Source organism: Oryx dammah, unplaced genomic scaffold (assembly GCF_014754425.2).
Source record: "Oryx dammah isolate SB20612 unplaced genomic scaffold, SCBI_Odam_1.1 HiC_scaffold_14, whole genome shotgun sequence".
NCBI lineage: Eukaryota > Metazoa > Chordata > Mammalia > Artiodactyla > Bovidae > Oryx > Oryx dammah.
Window position 1 is genome coordinate 29,328,427 of NW_024070198.1, and position 18,688 is coordinate 29,347,114.

The 18,688-nt window shown below is 44.8% G+C and overlaps 1 protein-coding gene across 4 annotated transcripts in view; it reads right to left on the reverse strand.

The window, feature by feature from the left end:
• Nucleotides 1-16,373, reverse strand: part of XPNPEP1 (X-prolyl aminopeptidase 1) — a 50,251-nt gene extending 33,878 nt beyond the window's left edge. The window contains exons 1-4 of one of the 4 annotated variants that reach the window (XM_040254396.1): nt 16,258-16,292; nt 13,341-13,530; nt 10,024-10,112; nt 4,341-4,465 (exon numbers count right to left, since the gene is read on the reverse strand). In XM_040254396.1, coding sequence (XP_040110330.1) covers nt 4,341-4,465; nt 10,024-10,112; nt 13,341-13,360 — 234 coding nt within the window. In that variant the 5' untranslated portion in view covers nt 13,361-13,530; nt 16,258-16,292. Of the gene's footprint in view, nt 1-4,340; nt 4,466-10,023; nt 10,113-13,340; nt 13,531-14,595; nt 14,675-16,257 lie in introns of those variants that run through there. The other 3 variants (XM_040254395.1, XM_040254398.1, XM_040254397.1) reach the window with 3 other exon arrangements.
• Nucleotides 16,374-18,688: the final 2,315 nt, after the last annotated feature.

The following is an 18,688-nucleotide window of genomic DNA, read 5'->3' on the forward strand; positions in this document are numbered from 1 at the left end:
CAAACTCATTAATACCATAACCCTTGTTCTGAATTTAAAAGGAAAAACCCTCAGAGTTACAGAGGACAGAGAAGAGCAGACCCCTGGAGCGCCAAGACCTTGCACAATCATGCATTTGGGATGCATATTCTCTCCAGCAACAGTGTGTGGGTGTCTGCATTTCTGGTTTGGAAAGTACACAAAGGACAGAATTCAAGATTCGTCTTCCCTTCTCCAACACCCTCCCTCCCCGAACCAGAGGAGAAATTCCATCAACCCAGAATCTAGCCTGAAAGGAAACAGCTAGGGACAAGAGCCCCAGAGAACAGCAGCCTCTCTATGACTAAGGAGGCTGCTGCGGCAGGTCACACGCAAAGCCAGCCCTCCTTCCTGTCCTCAAAGTCCTGGCACGGACCCAGGCCCCACTTCACAGTCATCCCAGCTGTGCCCTTCCTCTTCACGGACCCGAAGCAAGAATGTGGGGCTTCTCATTTCTTTCTGTGGGTGGCATCCCAAATCCTCCCAGCCTCCGAACTTCCCCATTCCCTCATTCATCTGCCTGCAAGGTTCATCAGTCTATCTGCTGCTCCTGCTGCTGCTGCTGAGTCGCTTCAGTCGCGTCCGACTCTGTGCAACCCCACAGACGGCAGCCCACCAGGCTCCCCTGTCCCTGGGATTCTCCAGGCAAGAACACTGGAGTGGGTTGCCCTTGCCTTCTCCGAGTCTACCTACTGCTTCTCCTCTAAATCCTTCCCTTCTTCCCTGCTCCTAAGACAACACCGAAGTCCAGGCCCTCTGCACCCTCACTCCAGGATCCTGCAAGGACCTCCAAATAGGGCTCTCAGTTCCCAGTGTGTCCCTTCTCCAATCTACAGTGAACACTGCTCCCACTGACTGATCGCATCACCCTCTTGTCCAAAGACCCACAGTGGGTCCCTACTACATTTAAATAGAAATGTGAACATGATGCAATTTTATGATGCAGCCTTCCTTACCTGCCAGCTTCAAATACTCTCTGACCAATGAGCTCAGTCTGCACTTTACCTAAATCTGTGCTGACCATTATAGTAGCCCCCAGACACATGTAGCTACCAAGCACTTGAAATGTGGCTAATGTGACTGAGAAACTAAATGTTTAATTTTATTTCATTTCAATTAACTTAAATTTTAAAATTGATGCTTAAGACTCTATTATTATAAATTTTTTTACTATGTTTGGAACAACTTTGGCACCTAAGTCCACTTTTCAACTGCAGATCTTATGAAATCTAAATACAGATCAAATATTTCCAATGAACAGTCCACACTTAAGTTGAGATGTTCTATAATAAAGTAGATACCAGAATTTAAGACCTAGTATAAAAAAAAGAATGTAAATTATATCATTGATGATTTTTATACAGATGATGTGATGAAATGACAATATGTTTGGACATACTGGGGTAAAAAAATTTTTTTCACTGTTTCATTCTACTTTTTTTCCACCATAAATATTAGAATTGTTAAACTACATACATGCCTCACATTTTTCTATTGGACTGACTGAGTTCTTCTCTATGACATTTACTAGTTGAACTTTGTGTTATATTTGTCACAGGGGCTATCTACTCTGTAATCTCTTTAAGGGAACATTTCCCTTCATTCATCACTATAATAGTAATAATAGCAACAATAATAGCAACAAATATAAAGAGATTTATTACATGACAGATACACTTTAAGCATTTATATCTGTTAACTCATTTAATCCTAGTAACAGCCCTAAGAGATAGGTATGTCACTATTCCTTTTTTGCTGATAGGGAAACTGAGACCCAGAGAGTTTAATGAACACTTAGGAATTTGAGGTAACTAACTTGAGATCGAGCAGCTAGTTAAGTGATAAATCTGGCACCAGAACCCAGTTTCTAGAACCCACACACATATCAATATGCCAACTGCTGGCCCTCTACTTAGCCAGTACCCAATACTTAGCCCTGTTATGGCAGTCAGGAAACATGCATGAAGCAAACAAAACACAACTTCTCCTGCCCGGCAAGGCCGACGGCTAGGCTACAGCAATAGAAATGATAGACAAAGATTATAAGAGAAAAATGGGGGGCGGGTGTGGTGAAAGAGAAGGGGACAGCAAGAGTCCAAGAATATAAGTTGATGGGCCTAAACAGTAACTTCTGCAATGAAAGTGACAGCTAATATCAAGCAAGCTTAACTTTTCTGTTTTCAGAACGTTGCTGGAAAACACATTTTTCCACGATTAGAGATTCAGCTTTCTTATCTGTGGAGGGGCCATCCAATTCTGAAATTCCAGACCTGTTATAGGAGATGAGACACTAAGCAGAAGCCTGCAACATCACCTGGGGTTTGGCCAGTGTCGCTGCCATTCCCAAAGTTGAATAAGAAACTGCTTTGGGCCTATTTGGTTATTTAGTCACTAAGTGGTGTCTGGCTCTTTGCAACCCTACAGACTGTAGCCTGCCAGGCTCCTCTGTCTGTAAACAGACAGATTTTATCCTAACTTCAGGCAAAAGAAAACTAAAACACCAACATCACAAAGTTTCCAAACACTCTTAAGTGGAAAAAACCTTCAAAGGTTGAAGCAAGTAATACTCACAGGTCACATCTTTCCATATAATAAGGCCTCACCTGGAGGTGAAGGTTCATAAATAAAGCAAAACTATTAGGAGTCTGGCTGGGACTTCATGACAGCTTGTGAGACTCTTTGAAAGGAGAGACCCGATTTCAGACAATAGTGTGCGAGGCTGTGAGGGTTAATATTAGGTGGCAACTTGACTGGGTGAAGGGATTCCCAGATAGCAAGCTGGTAAAAGATTATTTCTGGGTGTGTCTGTGAGGTTGTTTCTTGAACAGATTAACATTTGAGTTGGCAGACCCAATAAAGATCGCCCTCACTGATATACAGGGGCAGCATCCAATCTGTTGAGAGTCTGAAGAGAACAAAAAGGTGCAGGAAGGGCAAATTTGCTCTCTCCTGTTCGAGATGAGACATCCATCTTTTCCTGCTCTCAGACTTCAGCATTCCTGGTTCTCAGGCCTTTGATGTGAAAACATCCCTGGTACCCTCTGCAAGCTGAAGAACCAGGGAAGCCAGAGGTGTAATTCCAGTTCAAACCGAAGCTTGAGAACCAAGGGAGCTGATGTTGTGTGAGCCACCGCTCAAAATATCATAATATCTCTTTCTTTTCTCTCCCTCTCTCCCCATATGCATGTGTTTGGTTCTGTCTCTCTGGAGAACCTGATACAGGGACTTACAGAAGACCCTAAACCAACTGCTACATGATGTGCTCCGCCATCCCACCCAATACTGCAATAGGGCAGTTACAGTCAAATCAGTCCAGGGCAACTGCCTGATGCTTAAAAGGCAAGAGAATGAAAAACCCCACTGATGAATCCAGCAGAGAATCCATGTGACCTGAAGCCCAAGTCCAAAGGCTGAACTCTGGGACAGACAGGAAGCAGGTAGGGGCCCATCAGAAGTACCCAGGCAGGGGAAGAAGAAAGGAGTTCCCTGAGGATGAGGCCAAGGTCTGTCCTTCTTAAAGGGTGGGATGCCTGCCTCCTCTGCCACCTACACTCCTCAGGCCCAACTTGTGCAAGCTATGCTACGTACTCACGTTTAGTCCTCAGTCAAGACGAAAGGTGAAACCCTGGTTCCTATGAAGTTAGTGAATCCTGTTCATCTAAACAACAGAGGCGGATGGCAGAATTCCATTACCAAACCCCCACCCTAAATCCCACGTCTCTCTCTATCTCCCCACTGCCTACTAAACTTAGCATTAATGTACCCGGTCACCACGTCTTCCCACATCCAACAACCCCCTGTCCTGCTTGATCTTCTGCTTCTACACTTAATACCTGCTCTCCCACCTCCTCCTTCAACCTTTCAACCACTTTCACTTGCCAAATTCTCCTTTTCGGCAGCCTCTCCTCTTTACATACTATTCTCCCCTTTCTCTCCCCTCTTTAAGGAGCAAGTTCGAACCCATTATTGTAAAGAAACTACTACTGAAGATCAACAGACAAAGGAATTCCCTGGAACACTGAGTCCCCTACTCCACTCTGAGATGACTGAAAATTCCACAGACATTTAAATCTGGAAAATGCTGAATATTTCATCTGCTTCTTAGAGTTACACAGTGCACCCTAGTATATCAAAGGCTCTGAGAAATCCTATAGTTAACAAACTGTTCAAATGGACACAGTTCCCTGTGCTGAGCCCTGGAGGACACACTTAGAGGTGGTTTGACAACTAGAATCCTAGAGTACAAACACACTAAGGGGGGAAAGGAGGAAAAGAAAGGAGGGGTTGATGAATTCCATCACCAGCCCATCTCCACTCAGTACCTGGTGAGCGTCTCCCGACGGGATGATGTAGGCCTGGATTGGTTCTGTCACGTACTCCAAGTTCCTCATGGCTTGTCTCAGCTGCCGAAGCAGCTCTGAAGTTACCTTTGGAGCCATTCTGCTGTCTGCAACAACAGGAAGAGTTTGTTCCAAAACCAGTCAGACTGCCCCACGTAACTCAATGACCAGCTGAGTTCCAGAGAGGTACATTGTATAAAAACTGATGATCTACACTGAGATACCATGATCCTCCAAAGTCCATAGTTTACCCTGGAGTTCACTGTTGGTGCTGTCCATTCTATGGGTCTTGACAAATGTATAGTGATGTGCACCTATCATGATTTAAGAGTTTAATAGTTTTCATTGCCCTAAAATCCTCTCTGCTCAGTCTATTCATCCTTCCTTTCTCTCCTCCAATCCCTTGGTGTGACTCATCTTTTTACTGCCTTGCCATTTCCAGGAAGTCACATTGTTGTAATCACACAGTATAAAGCCTTTCCAGATTGGCTTCTTTCACTTAGCAATGTGGATTTCAGGTTCCTCCATGTCTTTTCATGACTTAATAGTTCATCTCTTTTTATTGCTGACTATTATTCCATTGTCTGAATATACCACAGCCTATTAATATTTATCCATTCACAAACTGGAGGACATCCTGGTTGTTCCCAAGTTTTGGCAATTTTGAATAAAACTGCTATAAACATCCATGTTGCAGGTTTTTGTATGGATGTAAGTTTTCAGTTCCTTTGGCTAAATACCAAGGAGCATGACTGCTGGATCATATGGTAAGAGTAATATTTGGTTTCTAAGAAACTACCAAATGTCTGCTAATGTGGCTGTACCATTTTGCATTGCCACCATTAATACATTCAAGTTCCTGCTGGTCTACATCCTAGCCAGCATTTGGTGTTTTGGACTTTTGGATTTTACCAACCAATTTTTCAAACAAATAAAAAATACTTGGCTTAACCAAAAACATCCTAATGTACCATCCTGTAAATAATGGAAAGTTATATTGAGGCCATTGTACTACAGGTTATCTTTAAGAATTTATACCCTGGGGCTTCCCTGGTGATCAAGTGGTTAAGAATCCACTTGCCAAAGCAGAAGACGTGAATTCGAGCCCTGGTCCCAGAGGCTCCCACACGGTGCAGATCAGCTAAACCTGCCTGTGTGCCACAACTATTGGGCTATTGCTCTAGTGCCTGGAAGCCACAACAACTGAGCCCACATGTTGCAACTACTGAAGCTCACGCACCCTGGAGCCGATGCTCTGCAACAAGAGAAACCACACCTATGAGAGCCCCGCGCACTGCAATGAAGAGTACCCCCTCTAGCTGTAGCTAGAGAAAGCCCAAGTGCATCAAGAAGACTCAGCACAGCCAAAAATAAAATAAATCAGTAAATCTTTTTTAAAAAGTGTATACTCTAACTCATCGTAGCTTATAGTCTGCTAGGTATGGATCTTTTTTTTTATTTTGGTTCTTTTTCTTTAACAGTTTTATCTGGTGCTTCTCCATCACCATCACCACCTTGGGCTATAAAAGCCTCAGTCTCTATGGTTATCTCCAATAGATTCCCCTACAGGGTATGATACTAATCTTGGGACTCACTGGGAAAGTACCCCATCTTATTGGTAATCTGCAAGGGCAGCTTCAGTTACTGGCCTCAGGGCTCCCACTCAGAAGTTTCCAAAAGACAGAAGTCTCCAAAAGAGAGAGACACCAGAAACGGTCCTATTCATGAGTCAAACATGTCCAGGATCCCTGCATAACAGTCGCTTCTGAATACTTTTCAGAGGGACATCCTTTCCTTTTGTCTGTCCTACTGAGCCTATAATTTCTTATGTATATGAAAAAGAGGGATCAGAAGTATCTAATGACCTAAATTTATATATTAATGCCTCCACTGGGTTCAAAATAAAGCCTATTGTGACATCACAAGCTTGCCAGCATCTGAAAAGTTTATTATGACATCTTTCGGGGTTTCAAAATAAATTTGTGCTTCCGAATCATATTTCTGAGCAATTTAATATTTTTAAAAGTCAAGCAAAAACATAAACATCCTCTGGAGCAGTATTCCAACCTTGGTGGCACATGAGAGCTACCCAGAGGGGAGCACAGCCTGAGCATCTGGAATTTTAGAAAGCAACTACATGATAGAAACCAGTGTATTTTCTTTTGACATCATTAATTTCCTCTGTTCTTCCAAATAGAAGAATTTGACCTCTATTTGGACACATCCTGACTTAAGGATTTTGCTGGCACTGACTAGGTGTTTATTGTGCTGACTGTAGTACCGATCAATACTATCAGTTACTGACTTCATCAGTAAAGTCAACAGACCCAATGGCAAGCACAAGATCTTCAGTAACAGGTGGCACTAGTGGTAAAGACCCTGACTCCCAATGCAGGAGACATAAGAGACACGGGTTCAATCCCTGGGTCAAGAAGGTCCCCTGGGGGAGGGAATGGCAACCCACTCCAGTGTTGATGCCTGGAGAATCCCACAGACAGAGCAGTCTGGCTACAGTCCATAGGGTCACAAAGAGTCCAACACGACTGACATGACTTAGCACAGCAAGCACACGCTGAAAACCATCAAAGGCAAGATGGAGCCGGTCAAGGACATCTCTGCTTCCTGGTCACCGCAGCCTGCTTCCTCAGCACACACTCTGATCTTCATCACCACCTCTCGCCTCATCAATACGTTCCTCCTCCAGACTGGCCTCCCGCGGGATCACCAGCATCCTCAGTTTCTCTCCACTACAGGGGCACCTTCACACTTTCCTCCACAATGCCCCCTGCCACCCTCACCACTATTAACATCTCCCCTGATCCTGCCTTCCCCACCCTTCATGCCCCTCACATTTGGTCAGTGTCCTCGGTCTGATGCAGACACGTCTTTGCCACCTATATGAGACTCAGCGAAAAGATTCCCAATACCGCAGCCAGAAGATACGATGGCTGTGGCTGAGGCAACAAATGGGCTGCGGCCATGGAGGCAGCTATCATGGAGATGGACACAATGAGAAAAGGTGGCTGCAGGACAAGTGAGTGAACGGGTGAGCAGCTCGAGTTGAGGAGGAGACAAAGCAGGTACAATTACGAGACCCAACCACTGCGGCGGCGGCAGCTCAAATGACAGTCATGATGCAGGAGATGAAAACCATGGCTGGCGGTCCTCACAGGCTAGTTTTTATGAGGATTAAATGGACTACCATAGGGAAAGCATTTAGAAGCAGCGCCTGGCACATAGTAAATGTTGTGTTTGCAATTACTAGAGGTAGATACACAATTAACTACAATAACTATGAAAGCAATGCGAGAAATGGTGAGAAATGGTGGCTATATTGCTTCTCCTTAAGGCAGAGGCCACGTCATCTTCATCCCTGAATCCATGTATCTAGCCCAGCATCTCATACATGCATAAGCTCACTCGAAGATGGCTGAATGAGTATCACAGCTCTGTGCCTATCTTTTCAGACTCAACATAACAGTGATGAATCTTCTGTGAAAGAAAGCTAGGATCCTAGAAGATGCCATATTTTAGCATCTGCTCACTCCACATCCCATTACTTTTCAGAAACGTTAGAAGCAGCCAAGAGCTAATCAGGGTGTGCAGAGACGTGGGGAGCCAAGAACAACAAACCAGCGCATGATGTAAATTTAGCCCATACGTTGCCAGGTATTTTTAAATCATGCTCGAAAAAGAATGACTCATTTGAAAGTCTCTTGCATATGTGGGTCTGCTTTTAGAAATAAGTTCCTAAGCCTTCAACCTTTATCACAAACAAAAGACTTTTCGCTGCTTGGAATTACATGAAGGGCACACCCTATTTACCTCACTGGGTGGCTAGAAGAATTTAACATGACAGCCTGTGTGAAAGCACCATACACGGCAACTGATACACTGTAGAAGCTCAATCTGAATCTGAAGCACCAGCTGGGATTCCTACATGTCTTGTTACGAGAATAGAAGGGGCTGGTTTACTCCAATTTCAGCATCTTAGCATTTTCACAGATGCCAAGCTGCTCCTCCAGCACCCAGAGCTTTAGAGTGTGTTGCTCTGTCCCACTGCTGAGCAAGGGCCAAGAGCTTTACATACATTAGTGATTAATCCTCATAATAATCCCCACCCAGGGAGGTTCAACTCTTCCCATTTCACAGATAAATAAAGAGAAGTCAAATACTTGATGACCCAAGTCAAGTGGATCATCAGGATGAGGACCCAAGGCCTATCCAGTTACCAAGCCCACGCACTGACACACCATCTTATCTAGAGAACATAACAGAGGCGGCTCTCTTAAAGCAATTCTAAGACCCAAGGAGTCAAAACACGTGGGCTCCAGTTTCCAGCTGGAATTTGCAACCTCGGACAACGGAAACTCCCTGAAGCTCTATTCCTTCATATGCAATAAAAAGAAAGAGAAATTCTCACCAAACTCTAAATCCAATGTTTCTATCACTTCTCCCTTTCCTACCTCCTCTTCTTCTCATTCCTTCCTCTCCTTCCTCCAACATGGTCCAAAATGTGTTGGACACAGCTACATTTTTCAAGAAAAAGGACCTAAAACTGCATATAGTTACAGCACTGATCTTCCAAAGAGAGATCAGTTATGGTTACTAACGTGCTTCTGATCTAACGTGGGACTGATCTTTTTCAGTCGGTTGAAAAAGAAGGAAACGCTGTAGTTCTCCTGAGTAGTCCGCAGAAAAGGGACTGGAAATATAGAAATATACCACTTTTTTTCTTTTTTTCTCGGAATTTGGGTTTCTGGCAACCCAACAATATAACTAATCAGTTCTAGGAAGAGGATATGGTTCCAGAAATTTTTCCCCAAAGGATTTTCCTGAATGCCTGTTCAATTTATAAAGCACAATAATACATTATAAACTTATTTCATAGTCTTAAGATGAAAACTAAAAGCCAATCTCTAAGGATGTCAATAAATTATATTAGAAATTAGAAAAATCAGACTAGAACTTTTTCAATAACAACCTATCTCTACCACTACCACCACCATCACCACCATGCCAAGAACAATGAATTCAAAAACCATATCTCTCCACTTTCTACTGAAAAAAAGTAACATATATATGTGTATATACACACACACATATATATATATAAAATATACACATACACACAATAACCAACAACCCAGGAAGCCAAAAGACAAAATGGTTTTTAATTTCCAGACATACATCCCCTCATCCCTGCTGCTGCTGCTGCTAAGTTGCTTCAGTCATGTCCGACTCTGTGCGACCCTGTATATGGCAGCCCACCAGGCTCCCCTGTCCCTGGGATTCTCCAGGCAAGCACACTGGAGTGGGTTGCCATTTCCTTCTCTAATGCATGAAAGTGAAAAGTGAAAGTGAAGTTGCTCAGTCGTGTCTGACTTTCGCGACCCCATGGACTGCAGCCTACCAGGCTCCTCTGTCCATGGGATTTTCCAGGCAAGAGTACTGGAGTGGGGTGCCATTGCCTTCTCCGATAACCAATAACCCAGGAAGCCAAAAGACAAAATGGTTTTTAATTTCCAGACATACATCCCTTCATCCCTAGACATGATCAATTATTAATCCCTTACCCTCCCTTCTCTGTCAACTTGGTGCTGAAGTAGAGGAATCTAAAATCCTTCCGAGATGTTCCATCTAAAGTAAGAGGCAAAATTATTACCTGTTTCCACACCTGGGTCTCCTGAGTATGTCAACTCGTTAGGTTCAATTATTCTTAAATTTTTCAGCTGAAAATCCTGGTAATTTGCCCTAAGGAAGAGAAAGAATAGGCTATTGCAGACTTTGACCTCAGTAAACGTGGCAAGGTTTAGTCAGAGAGGAATATCAACTTGACTTAGCAATTTTCCTTTATGAGACGGAAAAACTCTCACCCCAATATCAGTGATGAAATAAGTAAGTTTCAGATAAAACATCACCATGGCAGGTAAATCTCAATCTCAGTCTCTAATTCATGAATTGTCTTCCACTATAAGCAGATCCTAAACTCAGAAAAGCAAAGAATCTGAAATAACCAAAACAATCATGAAAAAGAACAAAGTTGAAGGATTCAACCCTTCCTGATTTCAAAATTAATAAAACTACAGTAATCAAGACACTGTGGTACTGGCATAAAGATAGATATATATCAATGAAGGCTTCCCTGGTGGCTCCATGGTAAAGAATCTGCCTGCCAATACAGCAGACATGGGTTCAATCACTGGGTCAGGAAGATCCCCTGGAGAAGGAAATAGCAACCCACCACAGTATTCTTGCCTGGGAAATCCGATGGACAGAGGAACCTGGCAAGTGGTTACAGTCCGTGGGGTCGCAAACAAGTTGGACACAACTTGGCGACTTAACAACAACAACAACCAGATCTACCTCCTAAGAATCTGTATGCATGTCAAGAAGAAACAATTCAAACGAGACATGGAACAATGGACTGGTTCAAAATTGGGAAAGGAGTATGTCAAGGCTGTATACTGTATTATTTAACTTACATGCAGAGTACATCATAGGAAATGCTGGGCTAGATGAATCAGGCTGGAATCAATAGTGCCGGGAGAAATATCAACAACCTCAGATATGTAGATGATACCACTCTAACGGCAGAAAGCAAAGAAGAACTAAAGAGCCTCTTGATGAGGGTGAAAGAGGAGAGTGAAAAAACTGGCTTAAAACTCAACATTCCAGAAACAAAGATCATGGCATCTGGTCCCACTGTTTCATAGCAAATAGATCGGGTGGAGGCAGGGGGGTGGGGGGCAGGGGGGCTGTGAAGAATGGAAACAGTGGCAGACTGTTTTCTTGGGCTCCAAAATCACTGCTGATGGTGACTGTAGCCACAAAATTAAAAGATGCTTGCTCTTTGGAAGAAAAGCTATGACAAACCTAGACAGCGTATTAAAAAGCAGAGGCATCACTTTGCCGACAAAGGTTCATATAGTCAAAGCTATGGTTTCTCCCATGGTCATGTACAGATGTGAGAGCTGGACCATAAAGAAGGTGAGTGCCAAAGAATTGATGTTTCTGAACTGTTGTGCTGAAGAAGACTCTTGAGAGTCAGAGTCCCTTGGACTTCAAGGAGATCAAACCAGTCAATCATAAAGGAAATCAAACCTGAATATTCATTGAAAGGACCGATGCTGAAGCTGAAGATACAATACTTTGGCCACCTGATGCAAACAGCTGACTCATTGGAAAAGACCCTGATGCTGGGAAAGATTGAGGGAAGAGGAGAAGGGGGCAACAGAGAATGAGATGATTGGAGGTATCACAAACTCAATGGACATGAGTTTGAGCAAACTCTGGGAGATGGTGAAGGACAGGGAAGCCTGGCACCCCATGGAATCGCAAAGAGTAGGACACAACTTAGGGACTGGACAACAACAACAACATCTAATGGAGAAAAACATAGTCTCTTCAACAAATGATGATGGGACAAATGGATATCCACATGTAAAAGAAGGAAGCTGAACTTCCACCTTCACACCATATACAAAAATTAACTTAAAATGGATCACAGACATAAATGTTTTCTTAGAAGAAAACATAGACATAAATCTGCCTGACTTTGAATTAGGCAATGATTTCTTAGATATGACATCAAAAGCATATGCAGCAAAAGAAAAACAGACAGGACTTCATTAAAGACTGTAATGCTTCAAAGGATACGATGAAGAAAGTGAAAAGGCAACCCATAAAATAAAACATTTGCAACTCAAATATATGATAAGATTCTGGTATCCAGAGTATATAAAGAACTACCATAAGGACTTCCTTGGTAGTCCAGTGGTTAAGCAACCACCTGCCAATACAGGGTACCTGGGTTCAGTCCCTGCTCTGGGAAGATCCCACGAGCCACGGGGCAACTAACCCCATGAGGCACAACTGCTGAACCCCACATGCCCTAGAGCCTGAAATGAGAAGCCACTAAAATGAGAAGCGCATACACTGAACTAGAAAGTAGCCTCTGCTCACCACAGCTAGAGAAGGCCTGCACCAGCAACAAAGACCCAGCACAGCCAAAAATAAATAAAACTTTTTTTAAAAAGGACTATTACACCTCAACAATACAAAGAAAAATATTACAATGTTTAAACGGTCACAGATTCCAAATAGACATTTCTCCTAAGAAGATATACAAGCGGCCAATAATCAGCATGAAAAGATTTTCAGCATCATTATTCATAAGGGAAATGCAAATGAAAGCCACAATGAGATACCGCTTCACACCCACTAGGAAGATTATAATTTAAAAAAAAAAAAAAAAGGACAAGGGGCAAGGACGTGGAAAAATTGGAACAACCAGAAAATCACTGGTGGGAATGTAAAACAGTACAGTAGCTTTGGAAAACAGTCCAGCATTCCTCAAAAGATTAAATACAGTCTTAGCCTATGACCCGGCAATTTCACTCCTAGGTACATAGCAAAGGAAACTGAAAACACAAGTCCACCTGAAAACTTACACACAACATTCATAGAAGCGTTATTCATGATATTCAAAAAGTAGAAACAACCCAAACATCCATCAATTGATGGATAAATAAAAGTGGTCTAAACATACAATGCAATATTATTTGGCAATAAAAAGGTATAATTACTGATATATGCTACAACGTAGTAAAGCTGGAAAACATTTTATGCTAAGTGAAAAAAGCCAAAGACGATCATACATTGTATGATTTCATATGCAGTGTCCAAAAGAAACAAATCCATAGAGAGAGAATAGGCAGTGGTTGCTTAGACGTAGGATGGAGCTGGAAATAAGGAGTGACTGCACTGTGTACAGGGCTTCTTCCAGGGAGGATTAAAATGTCCTAAAAACTGATCATGGTCATGGTTGCACAACTCTGAGAATATTCTCAAAACCACTGAATTGTATTTTTTAATAGGTAAATTGTGTGGTACATGAATTATATCTCAATAAAGTTGTTATAATATTTTACAAAGTAAAAAACCTCTTTTCCTTGGACAGAAAACAAATCACATTCTCACCTGGTTTCCCTTGACTTCATATACACATTTAAAAGACAGACGATGAGCCAAGGAAGTCAATTTCTCTACATACTCAAGTGACTGGTTGACACACAGGACAAGAGAGCTGGAGGGAAACTATTCAAAAGCAGCTCTATTCATTCATTTTACATGAGAAGAAACAACTCGCCACAGGCCATAAAATTAGGAGCTGCAAAGACAAGGCGAGAAATCAGTCTTGACAGGTGACGTTCCCAGAGAACTTGAGTTCAAGCACTCTCTGTCAGCATCACCAACTCCATCTTACTGTAAGGATCAAAGGAGCCACAAAGCAGCTAAACATTAAAACAATCATGCTTCTGTCATATCCTGGTCTCTGCAGAGTCCGAAATCCATCTACCCTTCACTTACTTGGACAGACACATTCTCCAGCTCTCAGAGCAAGGTTATCATTAAACGTTAGAGCTAGGATATACCTGAGGGATGATCCAACTCAGCTCCCACCTCTAGAAAGAAGCTGAGAAACAGAGATCAACAAATTGCTCAAGGCCTCAGAGCTATTTGATGGGACAGCTCGTCTAGAACTAGAGTCTAGGCCTCCCAAGTTTCACTTGAGTGCTCTTCTCCTGCCCCGGACTTCTTCAGCCTGTGGTTGTTGTTTAGTCACTATCGTGTCTGACTCTTGCAAGCCCATGGACTGCAGCCTGCCAGGCTCCTCTGTTCATGGGATTTCCCAGGCAAGAATACTGGAGCGGGTGGCCATTTCCTTCTCCAGGGATCTTACCCACCCAGGGATTGAACCCGTGTCTCCTGCTGGGCAGGAGATTCTTTACCACTGAGCCACCTGGGAAGCCCCTTCTCCAGCCAACACCTTCTCAGTATCATGATGCGCCATGAGATGAGTAAGAGGAAAGAAGCATGCAGAGAACTTCCTATTCAATCTATATTCAATCTATTTATAAGATGGTTATGGCACATTTTTCTCCCTCTCTCTTTTTAAAGAAATCCCAGCAGTGTTATTACCCTACCCATGCCCCCAGTCCAGGATGAGAATCACACATGTATATCATTCAGGATGGGGCAAAACGAGGACCAAGATGCTCAGTCATGCCCTGTAAGGTGAGACAAGGGTAGAATGGAACAGGTTCTAGGGTGAAGAAGTGGGCAATGTTATTTTTGCCTACCAACCCTCCCTCTTTTGGTCAGAGCACCTTGGTTTTCCTTCTGAAAATGTCTCTTCTCCACTTGCAGCCCACAGAGTTGGAATGAGTCTCACCTGTTCACCCACCAAGTTCTGGGATCCAGGCCTGTTCAATCCATCCTTCCAAACCAGCGAAGGACAAAGGATCAATCCATCCTTTCAAACCAGCGATGAACATAGGATCAAATCAGTCCAGTGAGGATCAGATTTGGAATTTCTGCTCCAACCATTAGGTAAAAGGACCCTATTTCTGCTGGGGCTGTGAGACTACAATTGTCATCATCTGCCAAAGGAGAAAGTCTGCCTGACAATGAAGCCAACACTGAAGAAATCAGAGCCAAGAAGTGCAAGAGAGAAACCAAGTCTGAAGCTGGTGTGGTCACCTGGACTCAGCTGCACTAGAAGCTGGCTCAACCCCTTAACTAAGTCAATTTGAGTCCAGTTTCCATCATCTAAACCAAGTCATGTTTACAGTGATAGCACTCAAATTCTGCCATTGGGGGAAGTACCTGGGGCAAATGGCCCCCCTTCTCTCAGCTCTCAGTGGCCTCCTGTGTGAGGTAAAGAGGCTCTCTCAGTTGATGCCTAAAGACCCTTCTACCCCTAAAATGTTGTGAGTCTATGAAACCAGCAAAGACTAACTTGGTCCTCAAAGGCTACTTCTCAGCCTAGGGCCCTAACTCAGGATCCACTTGTCTGAACCCACCTCCAGCACTAACACATAGGCAGCTCCTTCCCCGTGCAGGTTAGCCACACATCAGACATCCTTTCATAGGGTGGGCAGGTTCTCTACTCATCCCTAACATGCTGTGGCGAGGCCAAGTTCAACTCAAGGTCGGCTTGGGATCCCTCCACTCACAAACACCAGCACAAGCCTTGGTCTGTGTTCAGCAAGTGAGTCTGTCCAGGCTGCGAAGCCTATTCATTCAAGTTTCAGCTGGTTAGAGGATGGCTGACCTCGTGTGGATTGCCAGGGTGCTTGGCTTCTGACCTTTGTGACCCTCAACTTATCTCTCAGCCTCCTCCCATTTTGTTAGCTACTCTGATAAGTATTCCCTGGGTATGGGGGAAGCACAGGCTGCAACCTGTTAATGTGAGACCAGGGGATTATCCGTCTCACCTCCCTGAATCCAGGGAGAACCCAGGGCAGGTTAGCAATGGGACTTTCCTGGAGATTATGCCCAAGTATTCCCTAGCCTCTGAAAACACTTGGGTGGGGAAGGGCCCGCGGTTGCCTATGCTTGTGGCGGTGACAGATCAGTAAGGCTAATTGCAGGTGTCATACTGTCAGGGTTGTAATTTGAGGATTAGATTCCCAGGGTAGAGGAGCGAAGGCAGGGGCTCGCCCGCCTCCCCGAACCCCGAGAAGAGCCAGCAGGGGTCAACTTCCTGCCAGAGCGGGCCTTCTCACTAGGCCGGGGAAGGGGAGGCGATGGCCACCGCCCCCTCGGGCCGATGGTCGCAGCTCCGCACACACACACGTCCGGGGACCTGGCTCGGGCTGCCTGGGGGTGCCCGCGACCGCTGGAAACCAACCGGAACTTGCCCGGCTGCATGGTTCCCTCCCCTGTGGCCTCGCTCGGGGGGCTCCAGCCAGCCCCAGCCGGCGCCCGACTGCGGTGGGCCGCCCGCAGCTCCTCACCCGCTTGTCCCTGCCTTCCGGGGTGCAACATGCGTGCCCAGGCCCGGGGGGCCGCGCGCTGCCCGGACGCCGGATCCCCGGCAGAGCGCCCTCACCTTACTCGCGGTGCCTTTCTGGAGGCTGCCATTCGGCGGTGACGTGCCGGGGCCCACGTCAGTGGAGCGCAGACCAGCTGATCGCCGGCGGACCTGCAGGAGCACAGGAGGCCGGCGCGCGCGCCGGGCTGGCCACGCCCCCCTCTGAGGCGTGCGCCCGCGCCGCGGCCCCGCCTACCCCAGGCCCCGCCCACTCACCCCGGGACCGCCCCACTGCGCTGAACCCGTCTGCATTCCCATCCCAATCCCCAAGCTTCTTTCCTCGCGTCTAGTGAGGGAATGGAGGCTGTGCCGTGGCTTGTGGTTTCGGTTCATTGTTCTCGCCATCCCCCAAAGAGGAAAAAGAAGGGCTTTGTCGGCCGAAGGGGCTGCAGAGGCGCGATGAGCTGCCCTTCAGGGATGTTCTAGCTTTTAGGAGGACGTACCCAGTTCTGAAAGTGCCTCAACATGCTCTCACTTCCTGAAGCGTAAGCATATTCCCAAAATCAATTATACAGGCAAAAGCCAGCTGCTCACTCCACTTGGATAGCTAATAGGCATCTCAAACTTATGTCCGAACGGCACTCCTGGTTCAACGCACCAAAACAGAACCGTGCTCCCCCAGTCAGTAGACAGATCTTGGAGGCATCCTTGCCTCCTCTTTCACACCCTACATCCAGTCTGTCAGAAAATCGTGTTGGTCCTGTCTTCAATACAAATCCGTAATCCAGCCTCTTCTTCTCATTACCTCTTCTTCTCATTACCCCGACCTGTCCCCCCTCCAGGTCTGTGTCACTACCTTCTCACCCTTGTGATTGATTATTCTGGCTTCCCTAATACCACCGGCACCTGCACAGCCTAGCCTAAACTTAGCAGCCAGGTCAGCCCTTTTCACGTCTGAGATCTTGTCCCTGCTCTGCTTAGCACTCTCTGTTGGTTCGTCCTTTCATTCAGGGTAAAAACTCTGCTTAATTTGTCCCTAACCATTTCCTCTGTTCTCACATTGCTCACTCAGCTCCAGCAAAACTGACCTCCTTGCTTTCTTTGAAAAAGTTAGGTACACTCAGAGCCCGTGGACTTGCTCTTCCCCCAAATATCCAGGCTCCCTTCTCACCTTTCCCTCCTCTTGCCTTCAAGTCTTTGCTCAAGCATCACCTTCTCAACAGACCTACCATGCTCACCCTATTTAAAATTGTAAAAACATCCCAAATTCCTAAACCCCTTACCCTGCTGTTTTTTCTTCCCACAGCACTTACTACCTTTTAACATGATAAAAAATATATATGTATGTGTATATTGTATTCTGCCCCCACCTTATACACACACACATCATAGCCATTAGTGCAGAAGTGGTGTCTGTGTTGTTTAATGATGAACAATATGGGAAGTGTACTAAGTTCTCATTACATATTTTCTGCTTGAATGAATGTCCCCAGAATGTGCAGTACTCAAGGGTAGGGACAGTGGCTCTCCTGCTCATTGTTATGAACCTGGTGATTAAACCAACACTCGGAACAAAGTCAGCACTTCAGAAACATTTGCTAAATGAAAGCAATCTACACCTTTTCCTTTGACCTTGGTGAAGCCCTGATACATCTGTAGCAAGCAGTTATGCTGCATGCAAGAGCTTGGAGTCCTAGTTGTTATTCAGTCAGCATCTAGACAAGCTAAATTAGGGCCTGTAGAAAAAGTATAAAAGAACTAAAAGATGTGGCGCCTTGGAAAGTAGCAGATGTCTGTTTCATTTCCCCAAATTTATGAAGCCAAAAAAAAGATTGTAAATAAAATGACTGGTTCCAGCCCACATCTGAAAGATGGTGGGAAAGATCAAGTTGTAAGGAAAAAAAAATAGATGTCAGAGAGACAGATTAAGTGGAACCTAAAGGGAGCAGGTATTTCATAATCACATCGCCTAGAGTCTGCTCAAGATTTATCGCATCTGGCTTCAGGGGAGAAAGAGAAATACTTTGTGTTCTCTGAACCGGATTTGAATTTCTGTTTGCAGGATAACAAAGCATCCCTCCCCATCTTGAATTTCTTTCAGGAGAACCTCAGGGAGAAATTGTTGAGCCGAATCATCAGCAGAGGGTGAGAACACTGGGGTTATGTCAGGCTCTCCTCCCATCTCTGAAGTCCGCATGTGTCTGCAGAGACAGAACAGTCACATTGACTCATACTTACTTTGTGCCTCGACCACAACAATCCAAGGAGTAAAAGACTGTCATCCTCATTTTACTGTTGAGGAGACAGATTTGCAGAGGTTAAGTCACTTGCCCAAAGTCCGCAAGCTGGTAAGTGGTTGGACTGAGGTGTACATTTAGGCGACAGGTTGGATTCCTCGCCCTGAGACACTGAATCATCACTAGGTTATATGAAAGGAACACTAGAGGTCACCTCATACAATCTCGTAGTCCTCATACAATCTCTTAGTTTCACATCATGTGTGGATGTG